General features: G+C 52.8%; 3 protein-coding genes across 3 annotated transcripts; 1 reads left to right on the top strand and 2 right to left on the bottom strand.

Annotated features, from left to right (window-relative positions):
* Nucleotides 1-4,964: 4,964 nt before the first annotated feature.
* On the top strand, nt 4,965-5,984 carry MAA_08817 (glycoside hydrolase family 18 protein; the record flags this gene model as incomplete). Its single annotated transcript, XM_007826815.2, has 3 exons — nt 4,965-5,042; nt 5,105-5,866; nt 5,922-5,984. The coding sequence occupies 3 exons, from the start codon at nt 4,965-4,967 to the stop codon at nt 5,982-5,984; spliced, it is 903 nt and encodes a 300-aa protein (XP_007825006.2).
* Nucleotides 5,985-6,757: 773 nt separating this feature from the next.
* Nucleotides 6,758-7,963, bottom strand: MAA_08818 (Pirin; the record flags this gene model as incomplete). Its single annotated transcript, XM_007826816.1, has 2 exons — nt 6,758-6,927; nt 7,015-7,963. 2 exons carry the CDS (start codon nt 7,961-7,963, stop codon nt 6,758-6,760), a joined length of 1,119 nt encoding a protein of 372 aa, XP_007825007.1.
* Nucleotides 7,964-9,548: 1,585 nt separating this feature from the next.
* MAA_08819 (perilipin-like protein, Mpl1) lies at nt 9,549-10,159 on the bottom strand (the record flags this gene model as incomplete). Its single annotated transcript, XM_007826817.1, has 2 exons — nt 9,549-10,040; nt 10,100-10,159. 2 exons carry the CDS (start codon nt 10,157-10,159, stop codon nt 9,549-9,551), a joined length of 552 nt encoding a protein of 183 aa, XP_007825008.1.
* Nucleotides 10,160-10,651: the final 492 nt, after the last annotated feature.

Genomic DNA, 10,651 nt, shown 5'->3' with positions numbered 1-10,651 from the left:
ATGCGGTACTCGGGTTGTCGGGGTTGGTTGGTTGTAGATGGATGGTGGCTCGCATAGCACAATCATCCGTGTAATAGTGATGGAGTAACGGGGTACGCACCAGGACTCGCAAGGCCTGTTTCTTGATTTTATAGGCCTTCTATTGCCGGCCATGCGTGTGTGCCCAATGAATTTGTTTATACCAAGTTCAAGAACAATTCAACGCGTGATTGAAAATGACGGACCTGCCACCCGTGGCCGTGGCCGTGGCCGTGGCTAGAGGAGCAACCGTTACGGGACACCCAATGAGTCGTCAAACCAAGTGTAGTAAATAGCATGCGTAGCGGTGGTGCATTTCGGTAGCTACAAGACAGCACAGAACACACATGACGGAGCCTGTCGTCCAGATTGACCTGCAAGGTACGCCAGGGCCCGAGCTGCCCAAAGAAATAAACTCAGGGTGCCGTTGGAACAAGATGGCCCGGGTCCGGGGCCGAAGGCGCGCCACAAGACTTGGATGCAAAATCTTCAACATTGTTCCGTCGACGGCGCGCTGTCCAATGACTCCCCGTATGCTCAACCCGTGTCAGTACGCACGAGCACTCTTCTTGCAACTCTTCATAAAGGGCGCTTGGAATCCGGAGGCATAGTCCGGCTTGCGCACCTGTTTTACCGATGCCATTTGTCGACCTAAATGTCCCTGTCATTTCGTCACGCTCCACGCGATTGTATCCGGTTGGAGGCAACTTTCAACATTCATCTCCTTTTGGCGGCCTCTGGGCCAGGCTACCTTCCCATCTGCGCTGAAAAGGCATCCCGCGGGCGAATTTGCCTGCGATGCTGCATATTATATCCCAGCAGACGGTCATCGGAGCGCCGAAATGTGGAGGTGCTGAATGTCTGGCCAGTGACTCGGACTCGGCCAGGGGACCCAAATGATGCCAACCATGGCCAAGACGTGGTTGGTGGGTTGAGTGGGTGGCTAGTGAAGTCCAGCTGGACAGGGCTCAGACCGTGGACCGCCGTTTCTCGATATCCGCCACAGGCTTCTTGGGTTCAACAACCTGGGCCTCTCTGGACGAGGAGTGCCATAGACAACAGCCCGATGTTTCGTGAGACCAAAATCTAAGGTTCCGCGGTTGATGCCATCCATTCAGCATGGCCTTGTATGTACATACGTGGGTTCAGTCCCTATGAATACCCATAGTCCGTCCCTTGTTCTTGGTCCTTCATTAGAGGAGAATTAAACCAAGCAGCCCCTGCGATAGGGCTCGAACTTTATTCGGCGCCCCATTGACCAATCGAAACCGCACGGCTAGAAGGTACATGTAGTTTTCCTCCCGAGGCCAGCTCGGTTCAGGGAGGGTGCGACATCTTGGTCAACCCCTGTCCATGACTATTGGCGCTTGGATGGTGGTACCGATCGGCTTCAAACCGCGCCTTGCGGGGGCTAATTTCGTCACTCTTCGCTCTAGACGGACTAAGATATCACCCCAACACTAGGGTGTGGTAGGAAAATTATTCAGTCTGTGTTGCTCGCCGAAAGAAAACTATGCTTCCATTCGAACTGAGGGCCATGGCATTGTAACAGACGAGACTCGTGCTAGTATGTAGTGAGCACGACTTTGTTCCTTTATCTTGTCATAGATCTGAACAAAACCAGATCTTCGTAGTGGAGAGTGGCCGGGGTAAGCTGATATCACTCTTGTCCAATGGAATCAATTGACGCCACCTCAGGCGAGGCAACGAATGACAACGGCCTAATCACAGACATTATCTCTAAAGTAGGAGTCTTAGATGTGTTCACGAAGCATCTAAGAAGGCTTACTTTGGCTGTCTAAACACCGCGAAATAGCTGTCTGGCCTATTGGCTCTTCGTTCCAGTTGCGAGTTACGGGGCATGGTTGCGAGCGTGATGAGTTCATCGTACCATCAGACACTCCTTTATAGCCGACGAGAAAGTTGTCTTTCTTGACTGACATTTATACTCGGAAGTAGAAAAGTGTTTAACGAGTAGGCGTCAGTGCCTGCGAGTTGCTCATTTCTTGAAACTCATCAGGCTTTCGGCCATCTCCACAGAGGTTATGCTCTTTCGAGTTTGGCTATTATTGCCAGAGTTCCAGGTCGGGAGCGGATCCCTAGGCAGTTGTTTATAAATTATAAGTGGCTTGAGGCGAGGGATGCGGCTGTGTCTCTGGTTAGTTGAAGCGGGAGTAGTTTACTTTTGAGGGTTTCATTGAATCCGCCTTTTCTGATTTTTTTTTTTCTTTTCTTCTTGTGACAGGTTATCCGCGGTAGTCGAGTCTGTCTGCCAAGACCCGTTCCTCGATGGGCAAATACGCGACGTGGTTATAGTCCTAATGATGATGGCCACACAGCCAGCCTCTCTGGGGATGCCGTTTGCGTGTGGCGATTGTGGCGCGGCATCGAACTTCCACGAGCATCCATTGACCTGGTCCATCCCAAAGAAGCAGCCCAAGGTAGCATGGGTGAGGGGTAGACGCCGCAATGGTCCACTCATATTTCCATTCCAGTCAGGGCCTCTCATAATCGATCGAAGCTTGGCATCATTGTCCATGACTGCCCGCCTAATTTCCAATGCGGAACCTCTTTGTCAGTGTATGGCGCATGGCGCCAGCACCTCAATGCTTCCTGTTCTCTTCCCTGCGTTTGGTGTGTCTTGCTGCCCTGGCAGTCTGCGTCAAATAAAATTGCACGCTGTTAGTGCTCAGACGGCGTTTGTTAGTGCATGCGACAATGCTCCAACCTGCTCTCACAACCTACGCATTGATGTTTAAAATTGAGATACAGATGTGGAAGCTGATTTGAGCCGTGGTAGCCTCTTATGCGTTTAGGAAAGTTCCAGGCAAGATTCGGCAACAACGAGTCGGAGAGGCCGTACGGAGGATTGTGTATTTCTCAAGTCGAATGGGATTTTCGTCGACGGAGCATCCAAACAAGCAAGCAAGAACCATCACAAGCCACGAGATGGTCCTGTCCACGCTTCTCAATGGAGAACCTTGCGGGAGGTACACATCGCTGTGTTCCTTACTGTGTTCCTTGGCGCAAGTCCAGGGCATCGTCCGTTTGTTTCATCTACCAGACTACTCGGCATATTGTAAAAGGAATGTTCGACAGGTGTGCGACTGATAACTCCATCCCGTAAACAATCCCCCCTCCCGGCTCAACAAGTCGGCCATTCGATGATTTGCCATGGGAGGCCTGATTTCCGAAGTTCATTTCCAAGCTATCACAACGCCTGTCCGTTCGCCACATGACGACAGAGGAGGCGCTGCGGCGAGATGGTAACCAAGCAATGAGTTGAAAGAGCGGCTCCCCCGTGTTCCCAAACGACTCCGCTAGCCGGGACGCGGGCGTCACTGATTCCCAAGCTTGGGAGATGTACGTAACAGTACATACGTTGCTGGTGTGCCGTTACCTCATTGGTAACGTTGGTGGATGGACCACCTTTTTACGACCCTTGGAGAGCGTGCCACCAGACCACCAAAACCACACCTGGAGGCGAGGTTGCGGGTGCTGCGACTTGAGCGTTGATGGTATGTACATCACTCGTGAGAGACAGCCGTAACTCTGGTGATTGACTGGCAACTCAATTGCGATATTCCCTTGATTTCCGTTAACGGCCGTCAGAGTTCAACATGATGTATTGGCCCTGTGTGTTGTCAATACCCGTCTGGCTTGCTATCTTGCCCTTCCTTGCCTACCGATGGTTAATCATGCTGGCCAGCAGCAAGCCTCAACAGCCACATCTCACCGAAAAGACAGATGGAGCAGACCAGGGCGTTCATTAGGATCTCTAGATACGGCATGGCCAACTGGCCAACTGGGGTGCCTGGGGGTGCGTGTGAAGGTGAGTGATTGAGGGTGAGGGTGCAGCGGGTGGCTGGTGGCTGGTGGGCCTCACGAACTTTGCTGGAAAGGTCAACTACTAGCTGAGACGGGGCCCCGAGGTGGATCCAGATATGCCCCAGTGCGCCTGAGCCCAGCGAGCCCATGATAGCCCAGGATCGGTACCTGGTCCGTCGGTACCCTTGCCTTGGCAAACCCAGCTCTGCTGGTCCTATTCCGGAGCACTCCGTATCCTCTGGTCACTCTAATGTTTACCTGGGTATGATGTGGCCGTCTCATGGCCGAGAAGCGCCATGGGTAGGCACCAAAAAGTTGAGCAGAACCTGAGCAGCATCTGAGGTGCCGGGCAGGTGGCACACGGCTGCCGGCCACCTGTTCCTGCCTTGGCAGTCTGGCTGGCCCACTGGTGCTTGCTTTGCACGGCTCGGGCTAGGAAGCGAATATCAACAGCACTCGGGCGCCCTCGTCCACATCATAAATCTGCTTCTGCCCTCCTCGATTTTTCCCTTCTCCCTTACTCCTCTCTACCCACGCTCTGTTCCTCAATCTCAAGCACTGCCCTGCCATCAAGACTCATCTCACTCACAAGTCTACTATCAACGTGTAAGTCTGCATTCTTCCTTCTTGGTTCCCTTTGGCTTTCATCTGTCACGTTGCCGTCACACTGCCTGCTCCCTCGCCTGCTCTTCTCCCACATGGAGTATCCCAGGTCAATTCGTAAGGGAGGGGGAACGAAGGAGTCTTTTGGAACGACGCCCGTCCGGAGCACCTTGGCTACGGCTCATCGAGATCATCTGGTCTGGAATGCAGACTCTACACTGTCAATTTAATCGTCTCTGGAGCCTCTTCTGCTGTCTCGAGCTGCCTGCTACGCCTCGGTGATGAATCTTTGCAGCGACAATTGGCCCTATATACCCCAACATTACGACTCCTCGATTCATCATTCCATTGCCACCCAGCTATACACGACAAGCCACGCCTTACACATGGCAGAATGCGCGTGCTGGTTTTCACCTGCACAGACTTATCATATTGTACAAGTGCTCTGCTCATATGAATTATGGCTAACCAAGTTCCGAGATTCTAGTCTGAAACAACTACTGAACACCGTCAAGATGAAGTCGGCTGCCTTCGCTTTCACCTTGGTTGCGGCTGTTGCTGCTCAGGACCTTGCCGCCCTCGCTCAGTGCGGTGTAAGTGCTTCACCATCCCGAACCTTCAGGGGTTGTCTTGATTGCTAACCTGATGGTGACAGCAAACCTGTGCCGGTAACATGATTGCTGCAGGAAAGGCCCAGGAGCTTGGCTGCAAGGAGGGCGACGTCAAGTGCCTCTGCAGCAACCCCAACTTCGCCTACGGTCTCCGTGACTGCTCTCGCGCCATCTGCAGCCAACAAGATGTCGAAAAAGTCGTCGAGTACGGTGTGAAGTACTGCGAGGGTGCCGGTGTCGTGATTACTGGGGGATCTGGCGGTCCTAGCCAGACTGGCAGCAACGGTGAAGCCACTCAAACTGGTTCTAACGGTGCTGGCGCCTCTCACACTGGTTCCAACAGTGGTGAGGCCTCTCATAGTGCTACTGGCGGTGGTGAGGCCACTCAATCCGGCGAGAGTGGCAGTGGTGCCCAAGTCACTACCCTCTACAGCACTGAAACCGGCACTGATGGCAAGGTCATCACTACCCCAGTTGCCACTTCCACCATTGAGGGCGGCAACAGCGGAAACGGTGACGCTAGCGGCTCTGTCCTCACTTACACTACCAACGGTTCTCAGGTTGTCACTACTCTCGCCACCGCGGTGAGCAGCCCTACTGGCACTGAGAGCTCTGGTGCCACCGAAACTGGCTCCGGCTCTGAGTCCTCAACTGGCGGTTCCGGCTCCGAGTCTTCGACTGGTGGCTCTGGCTCTGAGTCCACTTCGGAAGGCAATGGCGGTGCTTCCCAAACCTCTGAGGGCGGCGCTGGCTCCCAGACCACCAGCAACGGTGGTGCTGCTACCTCCACCAGCAAGGGTCTTGCTGTAAGTCATACGCACCTTCCCTGATAGTAATTATTTTACTGACTGATGTTCACAGGCCCAGATCACTGCTGCTCCTGGCATCCTCGCCGCTGCTGGCCTTGCCGCTCTCCTCATCTAAGATGAGAAACTCTTTGGTTCAATCAACCTTCTTTTGATGTTTTACGTTGCACATTTTTGATACATAATACCCGTTCATACTTGATACTCAGGCACCACGTCTCAATCTTCATCGGCACAGGTACAAGGTACACGTTCCCGAGTTGATCTTAAATCACAAAGTTTGCCAAGTGGACTGGAGATGAGTTATCTTGGGGTTGTTGGCCGAGGGTTAATGAGGCATATGGTTTATGTGTTCCGTCTTGTAGTGCCGACGATGGAGTGAGCAGGTTAGGCATGAAATCTGATTTGCAACGTGTTTTTTATAGATGGAAAGAAAATTCGGTATAAAACAGGTCCGAGGACGATTACGGGTTACTCATGTAGGCCCAGAACTACGGCCCGCCTGTGGCGGTTTTCATGATACCCCCCGGCAATCTGGTCTGGTTCTTAAGGGGCTGGCTTTCTTGCTCTCATTCAAATATCACATTAATGAATAATTTTTTGGGGTCCGAATTTTTGACTTGGGTCTTTGAAAATGGTGACTCGTTTTGACTGTGATTGAGAATCAAAGATTTGGTTGGGTGACTTGATGTTACGGTAGCAAATTGGTTCATGGTGTCAAGATTGGATGGAGCATTTGTAAATGTTCAGTATCGATATGTCAAATGACTACATGATCTCTCCTAGTGTACAGAACTCGTAATAAATACATGTGCATCAAAGAGATGTTAAATTCACAAACGCCAACCGGGCATGTCTGTCATTTTCTCATATTCAGGCTCAGATCCGACTTCATCCCATCATGGGCTTGCCAATTTCGCTCTTCCAGTCCTTTGCCCTCTCGAAGCCATTGGAGAAAGTTTGGTAATCGTACAAGGCCTGGTACACGCCCTCTTTTGAGTTGAGGACGAATGGGCCATATTGCACAACTTCCTGATCAAGAGGCGTGCCAGCAATGATGACTATTTCGCATGTTAGCAAACATGTTCTACTCTTCTGGGAAAGGACGCGAGATGCACGCTATAGGGTAGCTGTAGGGAGTAACGTACCAAGACGAGTGTCCTTTGTCGCGTCGGCATCAGTCTCGACGTGAACGACGTCGCCATCCTGCTCAAAGACGACGTTGTGGAACTGTTGAATCTCTGTGCGGTCCTGTCCCTGTCCATACCAGGCGCTCCCCTCGAGGACGTAGGAGAAGGCGTTCCAGCCCTTTGGCAGGGGCTGGGTGACGCTGGCGCCGGGCCGCAGGATGATGTCGAGGATCCACACGGGGGTGTAGGCGAGGTCCTTGACCGAGTCGATGCCGTGACTCTGGCCGGAGATGACCTTGATGGTGGCCCTGCCGGCGTCGACGTCGACGGTGGGGATCTCGGCGGCGCGGAGGTCCCGGTATCGCGGCTCGCAGGCCTTGAGGCTCTCGGGGAGATCGACCCACAGCTGCAGGCCGACGTTGGGCTTGCCGTCGTCGGTCTTGCGGGGCATCTCTGCGTGCACGATGCCCCGGCCGGCCGTCATGAACTGCAGGTCGCCCGGGTACAGGGTGCCCTTGTTGCCGGCGAAGTCCTCGTGGTCCGTGGCGCCCTCGAGCAGGTACGTGATGGTCTCCTGGCCGCGGTGCGGGTGGTCGGGGAACCCTGCGCCGGGCGAGACGGAGAAGTGGTCGAGCATGAGGAAGGGCGAGAAGTTGCGCAGCTGCGGCGTGCCGATGGAGCGGCGGACGCGCGCGCCTGCGCCCTCGGACTGCTCGACGGCCAGGAAGGCCTTGCGGATGGCGCGGGGGACCGACATTGCTGACGCTTCGAGGTGTTTGCTTGGCGGGGTGTAGAGCGGGATGGCGGCGGGTTTGCTGGAGCTGGGTGAAGTAGTAGTGGTAGTGGTAGTAGTAGTTATTGCTGCTGTTTTTGTTGTTGGTGCAGTAATGTTGGTGTATTTGGAGACGATGGCTGCTACAATGCCAATTGTGACTGCTGTGATGAGTGTGCTTCGGAAATGCTTCATGGGTTTGGGGTCGGGAGCGGCGACGGTAATTTATAGACGTTTTCCGTTGCGCGGGGGTGTGTGTGGCTGCTTGTAGTGCAATCTAGAAGATGACGGAAGTGAGATGTGGTATTTTGAGTTTTTTATCATTTGATTCGAAACCAAGGGGATTGGTGATGCATGAGAAATGCGGCTGTTTTTAAGCCATCCAACAATCCCTTGTTCTCCCCTCGTCCTGCTGGCGCGGGAGCTTGGGGAAGCTCTGTCATGCTTACCATACTACCGAGTATTACTGCCGTTTGTAGCTCGATTGGCTGCGAAGGGGTGCCAATTGGGTGACGTGATTGGCTGATGGGAATGTCAGGGAATTACCCCCACCTTAGTCACTTTTACATCAGCAGTGCCTTGAGCGTAGAAGCACAGGTGCGGACAAACACCACAGTCAGCAATTGCTCAGGCCAATTCGTGGTGATTCCAGAACCCATGCCAGCCAAGGCATCCGCTGCAGGATAGAGATCCTGTACGCATTCGTCTGCTGAACTAGACATGTGGACTTGCTTGACAGTGCTGTTCTAGCCACACCAGCCCCTTGGGCCTTCGGAGTGACGACCAAAGTACGGAACACCACAGACGACTTCCAACTGCCGCATCACATGCCAACAAAGCAAGCTGAAGGGCGAAACCAAAGCCCATGGAACAAACGAAATGCGAAATACCCGGGTCGGAGACCAGGTGCCACTGCTGGGGGTGCAGGCCCAAAAAAAAAAAAAGAAAAGAAAAAAAAAAAAAGACCCTTGAATTGCGCCAAGAAAAGGATGTGGGTTCCTTTCACATGTGAATTCAAGCAGTGGCGTACATATGCACTTTTTCTTTTGTTTTCCCGCTCCTAGTCACCGGCCACGAGGACAACACTGTCAGACATTCATATGCAACAATTACAAGGTCAATGGAGCCATGGATAAGGACAGGGAACAATTTGTTAACTCGTCTATTAAGTATTTTTCATTGGTATTCTTTTGCTCCTTTTTCCGATCATCGTCAGAGGCCGTTCCAAAATGGGTTGCGATCCCTATGCCAAGTATCCATCCATTTCTATGCTTTTTTGGTTTCATCTTTCTCGCAAGGAGAGACAAATGGCTTTGTTACCAGCCCAGAAAAACAACACAGGGTCGAATAAAACAAGACTTTGCGTGCACTCTAAGACTTCTGAAGCCAATGACCGGACCCTTGGCATTGGCATAGACTCTCATGTATATCGTCACGCAACCTGAGTTGAGCTGAGAACGCAAAGATTTCGAGCAGGAAACAAATGAGAGAGATGATTTGATACAAAAATGCAGATAACTATGCCCAAGAATTCCGAGGTATAATGAGCTCGCCGCCAAATTGTGCATGACTGTCAAGTCCCGCCATCCTCCACTTGTATGAATGATATTTGGGATCGTGGAAGCCAGCAACCTTCAAAAACGCCAACATAAAGCCAAGAACAAATTTTAAGCCATCAAAACTAAGAAAGAGGGTGAAAAAGGCCATCTCATGACGCGACGGCCGAGGTAGGTCAGCCAAGTGCTGGAAGGATGTAGACCGCCTTGTGTACTTTGGAAATCTACTGCTTGACCTTCTCCTTGACGACAGTTGTGGCCTCAGCCTTCTTGGCGGCCAGGAAGCTGCTTAACCAGCCCAGGGTCTCGTTGCTGACGACAAAGGCGGTAGAGACAGCGGCCTTGCCTTGGCCAACAAGGCCCTTTTGCTCAATCTTCTTGGCCTCGCTGGCATAGACGTCAAAGATGTGGTCACGGCCCTCGATACTCTTGTTGTAAGGGAACAAAATCAGGCTGCGAGTGTCGTTGTACAGATCGCTGGTGGGCTTCTTGACGATGGGGAAGCGCTCGTCGATGCGGTCGAGGGTCTTGTCACCGAGAGAGTCGGCCCGAGCGACGTAGGGAGAGACGTACTCGTACGGCTTGGCGAGCCAGGGGAGGACGGGAGCAGCAAAAGTCTGGTAGGCAGAATCGCCGAGCTTGATGGAGCGCTGAGCGTACTCGTTGGCCCTGACAGTGTGGATGCTATCGCTGATCAAAGGGTAGGCGAGGAGGTGCTGTAAAAGTGTATCTGTTAGCTGAAGCTTTGATCCTATACTGTGAAGCTGCAACATACCTGGAGGAAAGCAGAGTTGGGACGGGGCGAAACATCGCCATTGACCTGAGGGACAGCCATTGAGAATGTGGTGGGCGTTGTGTTTTGTGTGTGTGTGGGAGAGAGGGAGAGCGGGACGTGGACGTGAGTGAGGCGAGTAAACAAGACTCGTTTGACAAAGGGCCCTTTGTTGGGTAAATAACTCAAGATCGAGCGTTTTTCAAGGTGGTGGTGAAAGAAGGGAGGGTTCAGTTGTTCTTGTAGACGGGAGAAGTCAATGATTAAAAAGGATGGATGCAGGTCAGAAACGCCACTTGCAAAACTGGCGTGGGCCAGACACTTATCAAAGACAACTTGTTTCCACTCTCAGAGGCAAAAGCGGCCTGTTGGAGGGAGAATTCGCGGGCACGACAAACCTGGCAGCCCATTGGCGTTGGCTTTGGCGTTCCTTTGGCGTTGGGCTGAGGGTTGTGCGGCGAACATGTGAAAGTGGCCCAGACAAGCTCGAGACATGGGGCAGGCGGCAGACGAGGCAGGAGCAGGGGATGGCAGCAATTGTGGGCTCAGATGTCC

This window comes from Metarhizium robertsii (assembly GCF_000187425.2).
Source record: "Metarhizium robertsii ARSEF 23 chromosome Unknown MAA_Scf_1, whole genome shotgun sequence".
NCBI classification, from domain to species: domain Eukaryota; kingdom Fungi; phylum Ascomycota; class Sordariomycetes; order Hypocreales; family Clavicipitaceae; genus Metarhizium; species Metarhizium robertsii.
The sequence above is the reverse complement of the archived record's forward strand: the minus strand, read 5'-3'. Positions and strand labels throughout refer to the sequence as shown.